Raw genomic sequence first — 22,861 nt, 5'->3', positions numbered from 1 at the left:
TTTCAAAACACTGATATTTAGTTTTAGTAATTCTCCAAGACAGAGGAGACTAAAAAGCACACAAGAATTAAAATAGGGATAAAAAGCAAATCGACAGTATCAGAATGTGATTGTTAAGGTTCAACATTTCACAACCAAAAATGACCAATGGTCTGACTATATAAAGCACCTGTTTCCAGCCTGATGGTTTGTGGAACATCAGACCAAAAATTATGTCAGAAGTACTTCGGGGTCATAGACTAGTAGTGTTTTCAGTTAAACGGATCTTGAACACAGATAAATTCATACCTCATTTTTATGGTTCATATTTTGGGGAGGAATAGAGAAGGTGCCCTAATGAAAAGAAAATCTGGGAATAAATTTCCCTTATTCAGTATTTGGATTTAGTAGAATGGATAAAACCAAATGTTAACTCCTCCTCCTGTGTGAATTGAGTATCTTAGTAGGGATTGCCTCCCTGATATATATATTTATACACACACACACACACACACACACACGCGAAAAGAAGCATTGGAGAAAGTTTCCATGCATAGCTGGAAAATCATAACCACTGGAAATGAGGACTCCTTAGGAGAATGAAGCATGTTCGAAAGTTAATTTTATTTGTTCGTTAAGTCTGCACATTACAACAAGCATATGTTCAGTTGCTGTGGAGAAAAGCTCATTTCACTTTTGGAAGATCAATGAAATGTTAGCTCCAGAGACGTACAGTAACTAGAAAGCCCACATATGCACACACTATGCAGTTTTTACACTGCTGGAAGTTAACATTAATAGATTACAGATCCTTGAGATCTTTCTGGATGCTCCACAATGTATCTGCACTCTTCTTGAGTTGAGCCACCTCCTCATCTTTCAGCTTTTGGTTGATTACGCTTGTCAATCCAGAGGCACTTAACACACAAGGAAGGCTCAAGAAAACTTCATTCTCTATGCCATACATGCCCTGCCACAAACAAACAGAAAGTAGATCAAACAGCACACTAAAAACCAAAATCTGCTTTTAGTTACATTGGCATAAACCCAGAGTAAACCCCTTGATCTCAGAGTTATTTTAGAGTTGCACCAACGTGACTGAACATAGAATTTGCCCATAGGCTGCAAATATAGATAGTTAGAAACCCTTACAATAAAATGATTGGCTTTGAGATGAAAGGAACAACAGTTCAAAGTGCCCACAACCTCCGCTTTGTCAGGGGACCTAGAGGTGGCTGGTGCAGCCCCCAACATGTGCAGGGCTGTCCTGGGAGATGTTGATTCAGTTCCTCTCCCAGAGGACCTCTGCCATGAAGATCCTATGGAGTCCCAGCTGGAATTTTAGGGTTATTATCCCTTTGGGGAAAATCCTCCCTCAGATTCAGCTGCAGTCCACCAGAGACAAATTTGGCCCACAAAATTAAAATTTTGCATGGCATAAAGGCAATACATTCTCTTTACAATTCCCCAGAGCAGGAGGAGAGAGGAAGGAAGGAGAGAAGAAGAAAGGTCAGCTCAGCTAGTGGACTTTAAACCTACAATAATAATTTCCATTATAATACTACAGGGGAGTCGCATCTTATGCAGGGGTTAGGTTCTGAAGTCAGCAAGTAAGGCTAAAATCACGTATAGTCAAACGCTCATTGAGTGAAATTGCGGGTGGAATCACCTGCACTACAGAATAGTATTTAAATTGTTATTTTTCTCTTTTTTGTTATGTTTTGCCAAACGCATATCGTTAAAATCGCATAAGTTAAATGCGCCTATGATGCGACTCCACTGTATCTCTAGTTCTTTTCAAGTTCATAGAGTAGTATCATTTTACCAGGATTCCTTCACCAAGAATTTAGCAAATTCAGTAGAGGCCATGCATATAATATGGTCATCATACCAGATTAAACTACAGCAGCTGATTTAACAGTCTCTCTTACCTTTACCATGGTTGACACTGGGTGAACCCGGCACAGATTTTTCAGCATAGACTCAATCAGATCAGCAACACTAAAGCCAATGGCCCAATTAGTGTATCCTTTAAGTTTTATCACTTCATAGGCACTAAGAGAAAAGTGCAGAAGACACAATTATATATATATATATTAAGGGACTTTCAAGACATTTTCAGGATACTACATCAGTCTTGAGGTAACATTTTAAAATGGCTGAAGTACTGCAATACCTTTAGTTATAGAACTTAATATCCTTACTCAATAATATTTTAGCACTGGGAGATAAGAGTGGAGTTTGCATAAACCATAATTTTCAATATGTAAATCCAATTATACTATTGCTAGGTATTACACAGTACATATTCTAATAATGGTAAGGACAGGATACTGCTTTGTGATGGTAAGCAGAGAATATAAAACACATGTGACTAGCCAGATTCTTTACTTTAGTTAATGGAATCATTGCAGCAAAAAATTGGACTGACATTGTCTAGCTAACAAATTTAATACATTTTATATATATACATACACACAAGAACGCCTAAAAAGTCAACATCACACACTGACTATGCACATATCAAACATACCAATATTTAATACTTTTAACTTTGCCATTTCTGGATACTTTACAAAAGCACTGTTCTCATTTTACAAATGGGGCAAGTGAAGCAGAGAAGGGGTAAGTGACTTGCCCAACTTTATACAGGAAGTCAAGGAGAGAGCCAGACACAAAACCCAAATTTTCTGGATAGCTCAGTGGTTTGAGTATTGGCCTGCTAAACCCAGGGTTGTGAGTTCAGCCCTTGAGGGGGCCACTTAGGAATCTGGGGCAAAATCAGTACTTGGTCCTGCTAATGAAGGCAGATGGCTTGACTAGATGACCTTTTGGGGTCCCTTCCAGTTCTATGAGATAAATATATGTATAAGGAAATATACCTTTTTTTACTCTTCCCACACGACCATCCTGTCTCCTGATAAACAGGCACACTGATCCTATAAATCCTGCATTAGTCCTTACTCATAGGGTTTGCTGTCCCATTTACGTCAATGGGGCTAATCCAGTGAGTAAGGACTATTCATATGAGAAAGAACATGCTGGATGTGGCCCTGTAAGAGTTCGGGATCATCTACATACAGATGTTGCCCTGGTTTAACTGAAGGTTGATGTTAAACCAATCTACTTAAACCAGTGTATGTTTGCATTTAGATCTGGTCTTACATTTGCAAATGCAAACACTCAAACAAATGTGCAGTCAAGAGCTACTGAAAGTGATTAAGGTGGAAAAAACTGCTTTAGCCACTTGTAATATCACGCTCCACCTTATCCCCCATTCACCGTACCTGTCAACCACCAGTTTGTGGACTTCCTTCCAGTTCTCACTGTCTCTGTCAGTACCCATGGCCGGGTTAAGCTCCTGGAGGGAAACGCCTGCCACATTCACTCCACTCCAAACAGCCACTGTAATACAAGTCAGAGAGAGTATGTAAGTTTCAGTTATGATTACAATTCCTCCCCACTCCACTTTGCCTATCAAATAAAAGGCCAAAACATGAACAAAGTAGCAGCTAAGATGGTATTTTATCTGTTATTATTTCACTGTCCTGGGTTCCAAGGGCTCTGGTAGGTGAGAGGGGAGAATGCTATAAAATGATAAGTATAATATTGGTCAATATTTTAATTACAAAGCTCTCTGCCCTTTGAAGGGTTAACAACTTGCTCTTAATATTTATTTTGGGTTCAAATCTGGACGACAGTTTCTGACCCTAGGAAATGGATATTTGCCCCAACTCAACTGTCTAACCTCTAAAAATGTATTTATTTTAGATATTGCTTTGGGAGGCATTGGCAAGGTGACAATAGAGAGAAATTAGTGCTTGTTGATCCACACAGAGGCACTGGGGTCTGCCTCCATGCAAGTTGCTCATTCATCCTCTTGTCCTGAACATAAGAGAGTGCAACACATCTATCTACAAAGGAAGAAGGTTCCTTTGATCCCCAGAATGGCAATTTCCTCATATAGCACAAACTTCAGTGGTGAGGGAGAAGTCATCCTCTGATCCATTAGGATCCGGGAAACACTGATAAAAAAGGAGGGGAAGCAGCCATATGCAGAAGCAGTAAGTATGATCACAAAGTGTTTGCATACAATCAACCAAATTCTGCTCTTGGTTATGGAATTGCACACTGGTGTCTGTAAAACCCAGATGTGGGTCTTCTATTTATTATCATCTTTTATTATTATTCTCTTTAAATAGTATTGTGAAATATACACCAAAATACTGTTTGTATTTGACTTAAATTAGAACTTCTTAGCATTTTTGGTGATTTACAGTAACAGAAACTCTGCTGTTAACCTGCCAAGAATGAATATTGCAGTCTCAAAAGAGTGTTATTCAAATCACATGCTGTAATACACAGGCAACTACTGAGTGACCAAAGGCAAACTGAAAAATAACTCTTAAGGTTCAGCTAAAACAGAAGAAAAAGTTTGTATTTTCAAAACAAGATTTAACTACATATCTGCCATTATTTTTAATGGCAGATATGTAGCTAAATCCCATACACTCCTTTGAAAATCTCAACCACAATCATTGTTATGGGACACAGGTTTTTTTTAATTTATATATTTATAAAGGTCAGAATTAGCTGTTAGTGATCCATAATTTTACACAGACCACCATAAAAGAATATGAGAAGAGGAAGGGGTATGACTTTAAAAAGATAAAACTACTGCTCAACCATTTGAGAAATTGGATCTGGTATTCCCACATACCCAGAAAACAGCTGACCAAATATCAGCACGTACCAGCTCTTTCAGGATTTTCCCCCACTTTCAAGGAATTAGCTATTTATCGGTCTCTCTCATTCCAAAAGACAGCAGATGTGTTTCTTACCGCTAGAATCACCATGTTCTCCTAAGATCCAGCCATGGCAGCTGGTGGGATGGATACCAAGTTTTTCAGCCATCAGATGGCGAAATCTAGCTGAATCTAGATTGCAACCACTTCCAATCACACGATGTTTGGGCAGCCCACTTAGCTTCCATGTGACATAGGTCAATATATCCACTGGAAAGGAGAAGAAAGACAGTGAGATGGTTAACTTAGCCATATACAGATTTACTTAAATTATTGCCTTTGTGCATATGACAGGGTAGCCTCTTATGAGTCAGAGAAACAGAGTGTGCAGCTGGATTCACTTGCATAAAGCATCTCATGCCTAACTGGAGTAGAGAATAGGACGGTTTATCTCACTTGTGGAATCTTGAGGCTCTGTCTGCAATTATAAAAGCCATTTTTTAGGAGTTCACTGGAGGATACGTCCTAGAGGCTAAATCCAGGGGAGGTTTCTCCTTGGTATGGCCGGAAAGAGACTGGGCCCCATGGACACAGGAACTGAGTTAGGCTAGTTAAATATTCCCGGGAGTTTGTTGTGTTATATAAAATATAAAACATATCTGAATTTTCAAAGGCATATTTCTTGTTTCGTATAATTTGCAATACATTTGGTACATGAAAAACAAGATACTTCTGCACAGAACTGTCTTTGGATGAGGACTGCCTAATTTATGTCATGGTGCTAAGTGACTTTTATGCACTAGACTGTATGGTGCTACTATATTTTCAGGCAGCTCAAAATTAATAAGCTATTTGGGAATGGTCCAAACTCCCCCTCCCCCCCCAAAATACATAAACTAAAGGGGTGTGAAGAAAGGTACAGAAACTAGAACAGTATCCGAGAAAGACAGGCAATAGTAATGACAGGTCCTGCCTTAGAACCAAATGACTGGACTTCAAAGGTCAATAATTTGTTTTGGGAGTTACATAACTTGCAAAACTCAGGTCCCAAATGCCCACAGTGCAGACATGGTACAAGTTATTGCTGCACAAATGACGGCCCATCTCCTGATCAGCCATGGCTGCACAAACAGTCACCATGCAGATTATTCCTGATCCTGTCAGGAATTACCTACGCAGAACAGGGGCAGAATGTCAGGGATATACATCCCAATCCATGTGGACCAGGCACCCATATCCACTGTAATATACCATCCATTGTTCCAACCACAGAAGACAGGGAAAGTAGGAGTTCTACAAGTTTGGAGAAAGCACAGGGCACACTTTTTTTGTTTTTTTAAAAAAAGGGCAACACACAGTTGTCCTCTCCCAGCACTTTTTGTCCTGAGTGACCGCCAATTTAATCTTTGAATAAATTTTATAAACAGGACTGTGAAACTCATCTATATTGAGCTGTTATAGTTGGGTTTCACCTACTGAGGCAGCAGCTTAAAAAACATCAGTGCTTATGAAATGGTGCACCTCTGGCTATAGAGAATATCTAACCCAGGGGTAGGCAACCTATGGCATACGTGCCAAAGGCAGCACGCGAGCTGATTTTCAGTGGCACTCACACTGCCTGGGTCCTGGCCACTGGTCTGGGGAGCTCTGCATTTTAATTTAATTTTAAATGAAGCTTCTTAAACATTTTAAAAACTTTATTTACTTTACATACAATAGTTTAGTTATATATTATAGACTTGTAGAAAGAGACCTTCTAAAAACGTTAAAATGTATTACTGGCATGTGAAACCTTAAATTAGAGTAACTAAATGAAGACCTGGCACACCACTTCTGAAAGGTTGCAGACCCCTGATCTAACCTAATATAAGATTGCTATTATGACTCCCTAATTCCCATGCTTCTTAATTGATGGCACATTCTTTAGTGATGTATTGCTCAGCTTGGGTCTAAAGAAACCTGAGCAGAATAGCAGGCATAGCTTGCCACTTCTCTCTCTCAGGTATTTCTGTTGTCTATAAATGTGGTATTAATGGCCAGGCTGGATCCTCCAGTGCAAAAGCTATATTGTTCACACTATACATGTTCACACTATCTGTTTAAATAAATCTTTTGTATCCTAATGCACTCTCTAGTATGTATTTACTCAAATGTTTCTATTCTAACTTTTCTTCCCCAGTGATCTCAGTTAAAGCTAAGCTGAGGAGTGTGCGGAACCGAAATCCAGGATGTCTAAAGTTTATCCTCAATGCACAAACTTTTCCTGAAACTATATTCAAAAAAACAGATACTGAAATTTAAAATTAAAAATTTCCTTGATCAATCAATGATGTTAATACATTCTCAAGCTGGATTTGTCATTCAAACAGATAGCCATATCTTTGCATCTGGATGTTTAGGTGCTCATAAAAGCTATAATTAAACAAGTTCTCTGAAATGAATTATTGAAATTGCACCTTCTTTCACATTCATGTGGTTCTGAGCCAGGCTGCTTAAACTACCAGCAGACGAAGCCAATATACCCAGAACTTTGAAACATAATAAATAATAATAATATATGGTGATATAGAACTGAAAGGTCATTGAGTCCAGCCACTGGCTTCACTAGCAAGACCAGCTCCTGATTTTCGCCCCAGCTCCCTAAGTGGCCCCCTCAAGGATTGAACTCACAACCCTGGGTTTAGCAAGCCAATGCTCAAACCACTGAGCTATGTCAAACCAGGTCTTCAAACAGTGTTCAAAGTCCTGTGTATACAAGGCGGCCACAGTAAATGTAAATCATGTTTGCTTTTCATCACTAGTAGCAGACACCACAGAACTCTCTATACACAAGACACACATTTCTACATACTTCCTACTGTTAACTAGGCAGAACATCAAATTAAAGGCAAGTTCTACAAAACTCATGAATTCTACTTTGTAAATTAAAACACTGTTTCACCTGGGTTGGAAACCACAAGGATGGTGCAATTGGGACTATACTTCATAATCTGAGGAATAATAAATTTGAAGACATTTACATTCCTCTGGACCAGGTTCAGGCGACTCTCCCCTTCTTGCTGACGAACTCCTGCAGTTACTACCACAATCTTAGAATTAGCTGTGACAGCGTAATCTATAGAGGAGAGGAAGAAAAATACAGAACACAGTTGAATAAAGTAAAAGTCAAGAGCAATGTGCAACTACAGACCGCTCTAAATAGCTCCACATGTGTGTAAAATACTCTGGTTAGAAATGAAAAAAGTTCAATCTCAATAGGTCCACACAATTTCTTAAGAGATGGTGTTGTTACCTACTGATCAAATCAGGACATAGAGATTTAGGGATTCTGTTCTCAACTTTGCAGTTCTGTAGCTTTGGATAAGTCATTTAGTGCCTCTGGGCCTCAGCTTTCTCGCCTATAAAATAAGGCTAATATTTTCTCCACCTCCCAAGAATTCTGAAGTTTCTTTAATATCTGTTTTATGCTTCTTGGTTGAAATCCACTACAGATGGACAGTTCAGTGTTAATTAGGGATGGGAAAAGGAGAAGCAATTTAGATTTTGAAAAATGGAAGAAGTGGTTCCAGTGTTAGCAGAATGCCTCTCATTTGTTTAAATATGTTATCTGCTCTTCTTCCTTAAGTCTTAACCTAAGCCTCAACTTTCACAGGTAACATCAAGCCCTGAGTTTGTTGCCAGAATGCAAGACCCTGAGCGCGTTCCTATTACAGTGTAGATTTACAGTATATTGGTATTTTAAAAGCAAGATCCCAAGTTTACCTTTGTCTGCCACAATCTTATGAGTTTGGAGGAACAAGCTCCCATGTTGCAGATCCATCATTTCTCCTTTTAGTTTGTCTTCCAAAACATCAACGAGAGCAAGCTCATCACAAAGACCCTGTGTGGGGAGTGGAGGGAATACAATATGGACATCACACAAAGGGCGCACTGTGTATTATTATTTTACTATTTTTCAAAGCTTCCTTTGATGAGTTAAACTATATTATGACTTGTTATATGGAGCTCTTTACAGAGTATATTAATGTCACACTCTGGTAAAGCATCTCTTCTGAATCACTAGACCAAAAATGGGAGCATGGGACAGTTCAGATGGTGACGGTGGTGACATATAAAACACACACTCCAGAAGCAAAAATATTATAAACCCTTATTAAAGCACAATAAAAGTTTACGATTCAGGTTACATTTCCCCACTTCCCCTTGTTCAAAGGGAAAAGCCACAAATCCTTACTCTGGAGCTTCCCCTTTATCATTAAGGCACTACAAGATTTTAGGCTACGTCTACACTAGAGTCCTTACAGTGGCACAGCTGTACTGATGCAGCTGCACCACTGTAAGCTCTCTCATGTGGCTGCTCTATGCCAACAGGAGATAGTTTTCCCACTGACATAATTAAACCACCCCCAATGAGGAGCAGCAGCTAGATCAGTGGGAGAAGCTCTCCTGCTGACAAAGCACCATGCACACTCCCACTTATGTCGGCAAACCTTATGTTGCTCAAGGGTGTGTTTTTTCACACCCCTGAGTGACATAAGTTTTGCCGACAAAAGTGGGAGTGTAGACATGGCCTTATTTACTTAGAAAAATATGCTGAACTCTCTGTACTAGTTGTAAGAATTACATTCTGCTCTATATCCAAGCAAGACAGTATTTCAAGTATTTGCCCCAAATTTTTGATGGAAAATTCACATTGCTATCAGTTACCTCAAATTAACATTCAGTGACACAATATTGCTTCAACCAGCTTAATCAAAGTTTTAATTAAAATTGGACATGGTCAAAGTTTTCACAAAAAATATTCACCATATTTTGACCAGCTCTAAATCAGAACTGTTCCTAATTCTCCCCACTTGGACTGCTAAAACAGTGTCAATTTGTTAAACTTAAGTTCAGCCACATTTGGTTGTTGTCCAGCAGGGGGAGACTGGGAGATAGTTTCAAAGTTCTCCCACTCCCCAAACTTTCAGAGATTTTGCAGGGATGATAGACACTTTCTACTTCAATGACTAAAATATGAGATGCTTTTAGGATTTAATCTCCCTCTGGCAGATACATTTGGTTGTCGCAGTGGTGGTTTAGGTTTTCTGTTGCTGTTCTGTAGTTGCTGAAACTTTGGCATCACTTGTATAGCTTTTCATGCCAATAAAAGTACCCTGAAACTCTGTTCAGGACTTCTCTCTACTACTGTCCTATGTGCCTACGTCCATTTGAAAATGGGCATCTAAGTCACTTAAGTGCTTCTGAAAACTTTACCCTCAAGCAAGCATCTCTGTCTTTTCTGCTCCTCTGTAAAATTGATAATAGGTTCCTCTATCATTATGAGGCTTAACTGGTTAGTGTTTGCAAAGTGCTCTGAAAATAGAAAGACTTGAAACAAACATAACGTGACGCTATCTATATTTCTAAAAGGCACCTCAAATCAGTAACACAAAATATGTGTATTTAAATTTAAAAGTACGTATTCTAAAACCATGTTAGTTACAAATCAATTTATTTTATTGCACTCAGAGCAACTTCTTTCCACAACCAATACCACCAACTATTGCAGGAAAATTCCAAGGGCTTGTACTCGAGTCTTGCTTTATTTTAAAAATCATTTGCAGGGCCAAATGCTGATCTCAGTTATATGAATGTAAATCAAGAATAACTCCAGGAAAGTGAGTTGATTAAACAGGTGTAAAACTGATAAAAGTGAGTAAAATCAGAATTAGGCCTATAAAATCTACATCTATGTTCTTTTAAAGATCTAGGACATTTAAGGTATGTCTATACTACCCACTGGATCGGCAGGCAGCAATTGATCGACCTCTGAGCACTCTCCCATTGACTCCTGTACTCCACCAGGCTAAGAGGTGCAGGCAGAATCAATGGGGGAGCGTCTGCAGTCGACTCACTGCGGTGAGTAGATCTAAGTATGTCGACTTCAGCTATGTTATTCACGTAGCTAAAGTTCCGTAACTTAAATCAATCCCTCCCCCCCGCAGTGTAGACCAGGGCTCAGATACCTGATCTTGTGACCCTTATTCATCTACGTAGACCCAATGAAGTTAGGAACTGAATTCTGCTCTCATGAAACCGGAGTATATCTGAAATAGCTCCAACTGCTTTGCTGGATTGATACTGCTGTATTCTAGAGAGGAATTTGGCTCAATAGTAGCACTCGCATGAATAAAGTATACAAGATAAGACACAGATACAGCTTAAATGCTTTTACAAAAAGATATAGTTCACCTCTAAAGCTGAGGCAAAGTATTTCAAGTTCTTCTGAAAGAGCACAGGTCTCAATGACTTCTTATTGCTAACTAGAAGCAGACGTGAAAAACACAACCCCCTTCTAGAATACAATTAACACCATTCACGTGTATGTTAAATGAGATGCTATACCAGAAAAAATGAACTCTGAACTATAACTTCAATAACATGGACAGTGGTGAATTTGATGTGCTAAAAAACCCCCCAAAAAAAAAACCCCACCTCATTCCACATACACCTATTTTACGATAATATTGGAAATATTGGTAAGTGCAAAATTTAGGCTACGGCTTAATTGAAGGTAGCATCCATTTGATGGAGTCCAACAGTCAGAGTTCATAAAGCAAGGCACAATTATCAAGATGGCTCAACGCCCACAAACAGTTTGTTACAAACATATTTTTTAAATCCCAACTGGAATTTGTAAGGAAGAGATGCCAATTCTGAGCCAAAATGCTGGAGGTGGCCATCTTGATGAAAAGTGATGCTATCTGTGCCCCTGACAGAGTAGAAGCCCAGTAAAAGCAACTAAATCCATCCAGCTATAAATTGGCTTAAAATTTGTGAGGGCCAATTTCTACCACTAGTTACGCACATGCAACTCACATTGGGAGGTGCATGCCTGTGATCCCCAGGTCAGAATTTGACACTGTAAAGAGCTCTTCTTAGGACTATAAACCAGTATGCATCTTTCTTTAATAAAGAGGTTAACCGTCACTTCCACTGGGTTCCCACTCTGCCAGTTTTACAGATACCATTGCTTTTCCAGCAAGAATGATGCCGAGTTCAGATGGAGAAAGGCAAGCACAGTGTGTTTAAAAAAAAAAAAACAAAAAAAAAAACACATCCTGAGGATATTTCATGATGAATTAATGATTTGACATGACATTTCATACTTCCACATGATGTAACTGATTTTCTACAGCTATTTGTACCATGAAAAATAACTATAACATTTTATTTATGACATCTGTACATGGTTAATATTACTGTTTTCCTTGCATGGTATATCAGTTTCTCCCTTGCTGAGCAATATCTTCCAATCATCTAAAGGGGAGGAGAAAAACCTTTGAATGGTTTTAAAAGAATTTTTTAAAAATAGCCGGATGACATATTATTTTAAAAGCACAGTACCAGAAACAGTGAATTTTCTTAAGATTTTTTTTTTAAGTCAAGTTAACAGAAAGTGGATCAGTATTTCCCCCTAAACAGGACCGCCCAGAGGATTCAGGGGGCCTGGGGCAAATCAATTTCGGGGACCCCTTCCATAAAAATAGTTCCAAAAAAGTTGCAATACTATAGAATACTATATTCTTGTGAGGGCCACTGCGGGGCCTGGGGTAAATTGTCCCACTTGCCCCCTTCCTTCACCCTCTGTGCGGCCCTGCCCCTAAAATCATGGATTACCCAGTGTTCGTCTTCTTATATGCAGATGATATGGATCCATTATCACAAACATCAGTGGGACTAAAGTGTATATTAAATGCATTTGGCTTATACTGTCAGCAAAAGGCCTTTTTATAAATTACTCCAAAACTAAAGTAAAATATTTTAATTGAAGGTAGAGGTTGCATAAATGGAAGATTGATGGGCAATATATTCAATAAATTAGTTCTTTTGCCTACCTGGTTCTCAGAAAATGGATTGTGGGATAAACGTATTCAGGTAACAAAAGAGAAGGCTCAAATTCAATGCAAGTTGTGTTACATTACACCAGGACTCATGGGGGCAACTTAACTGCACCAGCCTTTAGACTGTTTCAGGCCAGTTGTGCACTGAAATTTTGTATGGCGCAAAAATATGGGGATGGAATGATCCCACGGGACTAGAAGTGATCCAAAACAAATTTCTTATGAAGCTTCTTCGTCTCCCAAATAATCTCCTAGCTGCTCTTCTTAGAGCTAAGACAGGCACGATTTCTATTCTGTCCAAAGTGCAATACCGTAATATTAATTTTTGGCTTCGCTCTCATAGTATGCACTCACAACAGTGGCCATGGCTATACTTGGAGGAACAGATCAGTAGGGCCTGTTCATGTAAATTTCCTTGGTTAAAAGTCCTCTCAGAATTGGAAATGATTAGATTCAATTTTAAAAAATGTGAAATCCCTAATCAAGTTGAGATTAGAGGATATTAATAAGCATGAGAGTTTCCATTACAAAGATGTCACCTTATAGACTCATAGGTCAGAAGGGACCAATATGATCCAATATGGTTTCCCCTTGTTAAAAGGATTCATGCGTACTCCAGATATTTAGATAATTTGTCCAATAATAAATTAAGGAGGGCTTTTAGAGCTCTCCGCTTTCAATTTATGACGACAGCTTGCTTAGAAGGCAGATATACTGGCACCAAGAAATGTACCCACCTTTGTCCATGCTGTTCTGGACAGAAGACTTACCCCATTATTTATTACATTGTAATTTGTATTGCCCTTGAGGTCAAAATGTCATTCCATGTTTTTGTTCCAGATGCCTTTGTCTACAACCTCTCAGACAACAAAATATTTATCAGGAACTGGCACTGTATCTGTGATCCAAGTGATTACCCTATTTATGCGTTCAGCCGCTAAAATAAGGAAAAGGAAATTGACATGGTGATATATGCTTTAATTGGGTTATGTTCTTTTAAATTTGTATTTATGGTTATTTCTGATATTTAAAATTCTGGATTTCGTTTTAGTTTTACGGTAGTATATTGTATTTTTGGTGCATTGGCCTATAGCTAAGTCACTGTTAATTATTAACTTCTCAAGTTAACTTTGTGTCCCTTAAATACATTCTAAAGGGTTAGTGGTATGTGCACAGCTTTGGGCCCTGATCCTCTAAGCTATTCCATGTAGAAATTGCCTAGAGAGAGCAATTTGCAGGATTAGGTTCTTAGGGCCAGATATTTAAGGGATTTAGAGAGATTTTCAGAAGTGCCTAAGCACCTGTCTTCATCTTTAAGCACCTCTGTACTTTTCAAAATCTGGTCCATAATAAGTAAGACCCCGATTCAGAAAATGATTTCAGCATATGCTTAAATCTGTCCCTACTGACTTCCAACGGGACTTAAGCTCATTTAAATTCTTTCCTACAAGGGACTTTAGAGGCAAATTAATCTAAAGATCTAGGTGCTTTAAGTTGCCGATAGGCATCTAGTGAGATTTTCAAAGTAATGTATGGACCTAACTTGCATTGAAATCAATATTTTGGAAAATCCCACCAAGTGTCTACCTTCATCTTTAGGTGCCTACATATCTTTAAAAATTTGGCCCTTAGTTTCCAATTTATTTTTCAAATATAAACGAAGTAAAAAAAAAGGAAACAACTACTTGCAAAATTTGCCCTCCAAAAACAAATGGTCAAATTCTGAGGTCCTTACTGAGGTTTTAGTCAGTCCTTAAACAGACAATGGGAGATCTGCCTGAATATGGGCAACATGAAACCAGAATCATGATCTGAGAATTTGACATTCAGTTGTAGCTACAGTGAAAGCTGGACAACTAGGCAATAAGGGCTTAATCCAAAGCCTACTGAAGTCAATGGGAATCTTTTCATTTGGGCCTTGAATCAGGCCCTGAATGAATGAATGAAGAAGGTAGTAGGTTGAGTGTGTATAGTTTTGGGTGTCCATCGCACATTTAATATCGATCTCTGGTCTGTCTCTATTTACGTTCTTTCCCTTCTCTGACGGCCCTGCTATCAAGCAGCAGACTCTGGACTCATTTCCCATAGGCCTGGAACGCTGGAATAAACAACAACGAAAAAAGTATGGCAAGACGTTGCAGACCCATTGTACACAAAGCCAGCCTGGCAGTCTGCAATGTAGGCAGCTTTGGAAAAGGACAATCAGACCTTTTCCTGAACATGAGACAACTATAAGAGTCAAAGAGGAGAGAAACTGGGAACAAACACAATGAGATGATGAGCCTCATGTGGAGCAGAGGGGTTCATTTAGGACAGGGGTAGGCAACCTATGGCACGTGTGCTGAAGACAGCACACAAGCTGATTTTCAGTGACACTCACACTGCCTGGGTCCTGGTCACTGGTCCGGGGGGCTCTGCATTTTAATTTAATTTTAAATGAAGCTTCTTAAACATTTTAAAGACCTTCTTTACTTTACATACAATAGTTTAGTTATATATTATAGACTTAGAGAAACAGACCTTCTAAAAAGGTTAAAATGTATTACCAGCACACAAAACCTTAAAATTAGAGTGAATAAATGAAGACTTGGCACACCACTTCTGAAAGGTTGCCGATCCTTGATTTAGGAGGAATGTACAGAATTAATCAGACTATTCTCATATTAGTCTGTCATATTTATCTCCATTTTCACACAAAGAAGTCAATCAGATTTTGTAGCACAATAAAATTCCGATTACTTTAGCTCCATATTGTTATTGAACTATACCTTTCCAAGAATGCTGATGGCACAGGCCATTCCAACTTGACCAACCCCCACTACGGTGATCTTATTGTTAGGGGTGGTGGATTCTGCTGCAACTGGTGTAATCAGTTTCTCTTGTAAAGTAGCCATTGTATTCTGCAAGAAAAGAGAGACACATACAAAACTCCACAGATTAAACCCAATCACATTTCCCATGTTCTTCATATTAAAAAAGATAACTACTTTAGCCTCAACACTGAAATTTACAAATAAAAGTGCCATTTATAGATATACATTTCCAAGTCACTGAAAACAGTTGTTTATATAACCCACTAGGCAGACACATGAGCACTGTCGGCATTGTCTAGTTCTATTTCAATAATTACACTCTACCCACCTAAAACTGTCACTTCAATCTCATTTGGATACAATGTACTTTTTCCTCTCTATATGCACTGTTGTTCTGAGGTGTAAAGACAGCTGCTTAGTGATAGTTGCATTTCAGTGGTGGGTTAAGAAATACTTATAAGTTTGTAAATCCTTTGAAACCTTCTGGATGGAAACCACTGAATAAATACAGTGTTCAGTTACTTAAATGGCTCCCCCACTGCTCCCTCCCTTCCAAATACATAATGAGTCTTTTTTGCCTTTGTGGCTTTATGTAGAAATGTTAATATTCCAATCCATTTGTGTATAATAAACTGTGCTAGAACAGAGCTAACCTGGCATTCATTTTTATTTAGCATCAGAGGCCCCTTTTGATCAACCTGTATGTTACCACCGCCGCAGGAAGGGCAGCCAGCACATCCCTCGGCGCATGCTGCTTCCCACAGCCCCCATTGGCCTGCGATGGCGAACCGTGGCCAGTGGGAGCGGCAATAGGCCGAACCTGCGGACGCGGCAGGTAAACAAATTGGCCCGGACCGCCAGAGGCTTTCCTTAAACAAGCAGTGGCCCAACTTTGAGAAGCACCGCACTAGAGGAAAGAACTCCTGCATCATTTCTCCATCTGTAGAATTCTCAACATACAACGTTTAAGGGAGTATTTTCTAAGGCATACTGGGAATCAAGAGAGGGGAAATAAAACCAGATAAAAATATGCATTCTGCAGAAATAGTGTTTCATTCTCATTCGTATGAAAGGCATGTACTGAATGAATCAGAGGTTTACTGGAAGAGAAAGGATGGTTTCCTGGTTAAGGCATCTGAAGGCTGCCCTGGAGAACTAAATTCTGTCCCTGCCTCTGCCACAGAGCTTCTGTGTGATGGTGGACAAGTTGCTTAAACTAACATTCTCACAGGTGGTCACTACATGCGTGTCCCTCATTTTCTGCATCCCCAACATAAGACATTTTGCAGAAAGCGCTGAACACTCACAACTGCAAGTAAACTTGACTGGAGCTGTTTTGAACATATCAACTGCAATAAAAATGCCAAATATTCTGGAAAAAAAACAAAACAGGCCCTATCTATCTCAAAATGGATACCCAAAATTAGTGAGCATTTTTGATAATGTTGGACTTAACCTTTTTAACCTGTCTGTGCCTCCATTCCCCAGCTGTAAAATCGGGAGAATAACCATCAGCAACTCTCACAAGGCTGTTGTGAAGATAAAGTCATGAGTGTTTGTAAAGAACTCTGATTCTAAGGTCAGATCACCACAGAAACACCCAGAAGGAAATTAATAATGTTGTGTTCAGTACAGGATTTGGATGGAAGGCAGTAAACAAGGCCTGAGGGCCAGCTACCCAGTCCCTGAATGAGGCAGGGGTCCTGGGTAAAACAGTATGTGATCATGTCATTAAAGGCTGTCTCACAAGGCATGGGGGGAGGGAGGGGCGCTGGATGGAAGTTGCAAAGGCAATCTTAATTTTGCTCTTTTCTAACTTTACCAAAAGGATGTCGTGTTGTGGTTTTGTTAGTTTTTTCTTTCCTAACAGCAGAAAACCTGCAAGCTCTTCGGCGCAGAAAGTACCTAAATGCCCCAAATGTGCCATCTAATACTGAATCAGACACTGGAGGGGGAGACGAGGTGGCGGCAGCTGCAGGCAGGGTGGGAGCGGGGGGCACAGGCGTTTCAGCGGCTGGGACAGTCAGGCCAGGAAGGGTGGAGACGGCTGCTCCTCTCCTGAGTCATGCGTGAGTCAGGGGAGGATGCAGTTAGCTCCGCGCCCGGCTCTCGCCATCCCCAGAGCCCCTGGAGGTGGCGTCCTCAACCAAAGTTTCGACTACGGGATCACGTCTCAAGGCTCCTCTTTGGTATGAGGGTCCCGGGCTGCTGCTGCTGCTGCCGCCGCCTCCCCCCGCCCCAGGACAGCGAGAACTCGCCCGGCCACGTCTTAGCCCTGCCCGCCTGCAGCGCAGCGCGCGCCCCTCCCACGCACCAGGGGGAGGCAGTGCGCGCAAACGCCTGCCCATCTCTCGTTCCTCTTCCCCCTACTCCGCCGTGCGCGTGCACAGGACCCTGCCTCCCCGGAGCACGCGCGCGCGCCAGGGGGTGTGTGGGTGAGTGTGAGAGCAGCAGCTCGGGCGGCTCCAGGGCACGCGGCTGGTCCCCAAGTCAGCCCGGCCGCTGCACGTGCCACAGCCACCCTTCCCCGCCCGCAGGTTGGGGGGAGAGCCCGCGTGTTAGCCGGGGGCGTGGGGTCCACAGGGGAGACGCCCCGCCCGCAGCCAGGGGAGATTAAGGCGGTGGGGGGCCCTATAGCCGGGGCTCACTTCTCCAGCTTCTAGGCCAGAAGAAAGGGGCGCCGGGGGATATTGTCTCTTCCATGCCCTTCCCCCCATCCCTGAGATGGAGACGCTGCAATGCGATGAGAAAAGCGACCCGTCACTTCCCTAAGCCATCCTCGCAAGGGGACGGGGGGGGGGGGGAGGATTTAACAACGAAGCTGCGCCCTTTCCGAAGGGCTCAATGTTAACCGGGCCTTGTGCAATGGAGGGGGGAGCGGTTGTTTCCTGCCCCCCAACTGCTCTTTAAATAGCAGCAGCGCTGCACTGCAAAGAACAGGCGATCCCCGCTCCTCCTCAAAGCGGGATCCCATCCTGCCACCGTTCCATCAAGCAGGCCCTACGGCTACAACGGGGCAGGGGAGGAGCAGTGCAGTAATGCACAAGGCAGAAGAGAGCCTGACTCTCAAAAGTGCGGGGGGGGAGGTCTGTATCCCGCCTAGAGGCCCACATACCAGGCAGGCCCCATGAAAGAGAAAGGGGGAGGTTCGTCCCTTCCATTAGCGCCCCCCCCCCCCCATAAGCAGGGGCCAGCGCAGCCGTACAGTGCGATACCTACCTGTGTGAGGATGGCTCAGCCGGGCTGGGACAGATGGTGCAGGAGGAAGGAAGGAGCCCAGTACAGCAGCAGTCTGTGTCCTGCGGAGCTAAGACAATGTCAGTCCGGGCCGCAAGGGAAGAAAGAGGCGGATCCTGCTCGGCGCCCTCTCCTCCGGTTACGCTATTGTGATTGGAAACCTGAGCGCTGCCCGCCCCCAGTCTCACTCAATCCCCTTCAAGGACACAGGCGCACGGCTGCAGCTCCCCCCACCGCCTCCCACACGTCCCGGCCCCAAAAAGGCCGGCCACTCCTTGAGTCACTTTCGGGAAGGGGTTTGGTTGGGGCTGCACAAGTGCGGTTCTCTCAAGCCAAAAGTTTTCAGCTGCAAAGCAGACCTCGAACCTCTGTGCCCCACAGCTGCCTGAACAAATCTTTATAAACCCAGTCCCTACCTCACACCTATTAGAGGGCAGCCACAAAACCGGTTTGAATGACTCCCAACGCCAAACCCGCCCTTCCTTCCCCCTCTCCCTGCACGTCTCTCCTTCATTCTGGCTTAACCTTCAACTGGCTTTTTTAAAAGTCTCTTTCTCTTGTGACAAGTAACTTTATAGGTAGCAAGAAATTGTTACAGCAACAGGGCTTGCCTGCAAAATCCAGCTAGTACCAGGGTCCCCATCCCCACAGTATCAGTGCCTCAAGCACTAATGAATGGATCCTCAGGACACACCTGCGTGAGAGGGAAGTATTACCATCCCCATTTTACTGATGGCGAAGGGAGGTACAGATTGATTAAGCAGTTTGCTCAAGGTCACCCAGAATGGCTGTGGCAGAGGAAGAAACTAGATTGCTTAAATCCCAGGCCAATGTCTCAATCTGTATCTATTACTATCTGTATCCCAGTAGTGCCTAGCCCCAGAGGATCCCATCTGAAATGCGGGCCCTGTTGTACTAGGGGACTGTACAATCATTAAGAGACAGTTCCTGCTCTATCCACGTGCATCCGATCACCCCCATTACATAGATTCTGATTGTTGCAATAGTATTGAATTTCTCACAGCATGCTGGTGAAGTGAAGTATTATCCCTATTTTCAGGGAGGGATCTTAGGTTAACTGACTTGCCTAAATTCACACAGGATGGCTCTGGCAGAGCAAGGTATTTAACTACAGTGCATAAACACTAAGGCCATCCATAGGCGCCAACTCTGTGGCTGCTCTGGGGCTGGACCACCCATGGGAAAAAATTGGTGGGTGCTCTGCACCCACTGGCAGCTCCCTGCCCCACCCCCCCAGCTCACCTCCACTGCGCCTTCTTCCCCCAAGCGTGCTGCTGCGTGCTGCTTCTCCCCTCTTCCTCCCAGCGCTTGCGCCATGAAACAGCTGTTTTGCGCAGCAAGCCTGGGAAGAGAGGAAATGTGGCATGCTTGGGGGAGGAGGTGGGGCTGGGATAGGGATTTGGGGAGGGGTCTAATAGGGACAGAGTGGGGTGGAGTTAGGATGGGGACTTTGGGGCAGGGGTGAAGTTGGGGCAGGGCCGGGGGCATGAGCACCCACAGGCGCAGAAAAAAGTTGATGCCTATGAGACCATCCCCTGGTTCTCCTATTGGAGGGGTGGCGAACCTGAGCCTGAGAAGGAACCAGAATTCATCAATGTACGTTGCCGAAGAGCCACAGTAATACATCAGCTCTCCCCCACGCCCCGCTCCCAGCACCTCCCTCCTACTGGCAGACCCACAGATCAGCACCTTCCCCTCCCTCCCCACACCTCCAGATCAGCTGTTTAGCGGCATGTGGGAGGCTCTGAGGGAGGAAGGGGAGGAGCAAGGGCATGGCAGGCTCAGGGGAGGGGGCGGGAAGGGGTGGAGTGGAGGCAGGGCCTGTGGCAGAGCCAGGGGTTGAGCAGTGAGCACACCTTGGCATGTTGGAAAGTTGGCACCTGTAGTTCCAGCCCTGGAGTCAGTGCCTATGCAAGGAGCTGCATATTAATTTCTGAAGAGCCAATTGTGACTCTGGAGCCAGAGGTTGGCCACTCCTGTCCTATTGCTTTTCCTGCTGCAACAGGTTAAACTGTCCACACCGCAGCTCTGTTTCTGACAAATGTTTCGCCATGTCCCAACACAGTTTACAACTGTGGCTCGACGATTGTATCAGAAGCATGTGTTAATTTATGTTTTGTGGTGTGCATCTGTCCAACTTTTTATATAAGCTTCTTGGGCAGGGAATCTGGTCGTCCTCTATGTCTTGTAAAGAATTAAGCACATCAGCAGCTCTCATTGAATAATAAAAAAAGTAAATCACTGTAGTAATATGTGATGCCTTGGCAGTGGGTTACATTTTTATTCCCACATAGGAACAAATGCACTTGTATTTTTCATGCTAATAGATACCTGTTTTTACCACGACTGGTCAAAAGAGGGGAAGGAAGTGTTGCACTGAAAACTCAGCAGTATCACCATATAGGAACCAGAAGGCTCCAATAGATATAAGCATTTGCATTCTTCTCCAAACAGTATTTTCTCTCATGTTCTTTACTTGGTAGAGTAACTTCTCTTTTCTATGCTTTGAGAGGAAGGTGGGAGGGAGGGAAGGACACAGCACCTAAGAATGTGTACATTGCCTGTGCCTCTAGAGGAGATGAGACCTTGGATTCCTATTCAGGCATAACTACTTTGAGTCAGCAATGAACAGGGGCTTACCGGCTTCTATTAAATAAGACACCAGAGTAAAAGTAGATGAATTTATCCCTCCATGTAAATATGTTGCTTGGCACAGCAAATGATTCCACTGAGCAAAGGAAAAACCTTGTGCCTTTCCAGGTGGTGTATGTGGTGGTTTGGATGAAAAAATAATCAGATCATTCAGTATTCAGTCCTTGAACTGCTGCTTATGGCTTTCTGAAATAAAGCTATGAATGAGTTGCATCAGACGAAGAATAATGATGGGAAAGGCAGTGAAATTCCAGGCAAAGAAAAGGATAATTTAGCTAAGCACAAGTGAGACATGGATAATTGAACTTTAAGGAAGTTGGATATAAGAGGAACAGGAAGGAGGAGAGATCAGACCAAGATGGCTCTGGATCAAAACCAGTTTGCTGGTACACATCAAGTCTCTGTATTTCTGCTGTCACCCTATGAATATTCACCACTAGATTGTAAATTCTTTGGACCAGGGTCTCTTTCTTATTCTAAGCACAGCATTGGCAGTCAATAAAACAATAGTAATTAAACAGAAGAAAAACACGCCACATGCCAGTCAACCATTAGCAAGACCTTAATGGTTTTGGAGGTGACAAAGATTTATTATATTTATTATAATGGTACTTAAAGGTTCCAAAAGAGATTAGATGCTCGGCACTGTGCTCTGAACTGTATATACACATAGAATAGACAGTCCATGCCCTGAAGAACTTATAACTAAGTAGACAAAAAAAATAAAGTCAGAGAAATTTTTTGCAGGTGGAGAATTGAGGTACAGAGAGATCAAATGTGACTTGCCCAAGGTTAAATAAGGAGTCTATGACTGATCATAGTTTCAAAGTCCCGATCTGGGTTTGGCAATCTGTTCATTTTTGATGGAGTACTGTTATTAAGAAAAACACTTCAAGGTTGAGGGGACATCGTTCAGATAAATTTGACTGCTAACCTTCAGACAATTACAACATCTGTGGGGTGAGGGAAGAAGGGGAGGGAAGTATGTGAAATACTTGATTTTGTCTTTACATCAGCTTAATGTTTGTTTTGTATATAGAGCCCTTAGTAATCTAGGCCTGAGGCCTTGGCTACACTGGTGCTTTACAGCACTGCAACTTTCTCGCTCAGGGGTGTGAAAAAAACACCCCCCTGAGCGTTGCAAGATACAGCGCTGTAAAGCACCAGTGTAAACAGTGCCGCAGCGCTGGGAACGCGGCTCCCAGTGCTGCAAGCTAATCCCCATGAGGAGGTGGAGTACGTGCAGCGCTGGGAAAGCTCTCTCCCAGTGCTGGCGCTGCGCCACACTCACTCTTCAAAGCGCTGCCGCGGCAGCGCTCCCAGGGCAGCGCTTTGAAGTTTCGAGTGTAGCCAAGCCCTCAGATACTTCAATAACTGTATTTTTCTCTTGACCTTCTTAGGCAACTGAAAGCAAATGGCATTTCATTGCTCTTTTCCTCACCTGAAGCTACATTTAAATCTGGTGAGAGGGAACTCTCCTCCTGACTTCAGCAACCTTTGCTATGGAATTCCTTCCCTCAGCATGGTA

At 42.3% G+C, this 22,861-nt stretch overlaps 1 protein-coding gene across 1 annotated transcript; it reads right to left on the bottom strand.

The window, feature by feature from the left end:
• Nucleotides 1-584: 584 nt before the first annotated feature.
• LDHB (lactate dehydrogenase B) lies at nucleotides 585-18,764 on the bottom strand. Its single transcript, XM_032798325.2, has 8 exons — nucleotides 18,643-18,764; nucleotides 15,379-15,510; nucleotides 8,487-8,604; nucleotides 7,666-7,839; nucleotides 4,821-4,994; nucleotides 3,267-3,384; nucleotides 1,911-2,034; nucleotides 585-949 (listed from the first exon to the last, which is right to left on the bottom strand). The coding sequence occupies exons 2-8, from the start codon at nucleotides 15,502-15,504 to the stop codon at nucleotides 782-784; spliced, it is 1,002 nt and encodes a 333-aa protein (XP_032654216.1). The 5' UTR covers nucleotides 15,505-15,510; nucleotides 18,643-18,764; the 3' UTR covers nucleotides 585-781.
• Between the last annotated feature and the right edge of the window lie 4,097 nt (nucleotides 18,765-22,861).

Source organism: Chelonoidis abingdonii, chromosome 1 (genome assembly GCF_003597395.2).
Source record: "Chelonoidis abingdonii isolate Lonesome George chromosome 1, CheloAbing_2.0, whole genome shotgun sequence".
Classification (NCBI taxonomy): Eukaryota; Metazoa; Chordata; order Testudines; family Testudinidae; genus Chelonoidis; species Chelonoidis abingdonii.
This window is presented reverse-complemented; position numbering and strand designations above follow the sequence as displayed.

Bases quoted from the DNA above. Each gene is read 5' to 3' on its own strand.
- LDHB (XM_032798325.2), bottom strand. From the start codon at position 15,504: ATGGCTACTTTACAAGAGAAACTGATTACACCAGTTGCAGCAGAATCC. The intron at 8,605-15,378 runs GTATAGTTCAAT...CTCCCCACACAG, and splicing joins CCATCAGCATTCTTGGAAAG to GGTCTTTGTGATGAGCTTGC. The intron at 950-1,910 runs GTAAGAGAGACT...TGTTTGTGGCAG, and splicing joins CAGTGTCAACCATGGTAAAG to GGCATGTATGGCATAGAGAA.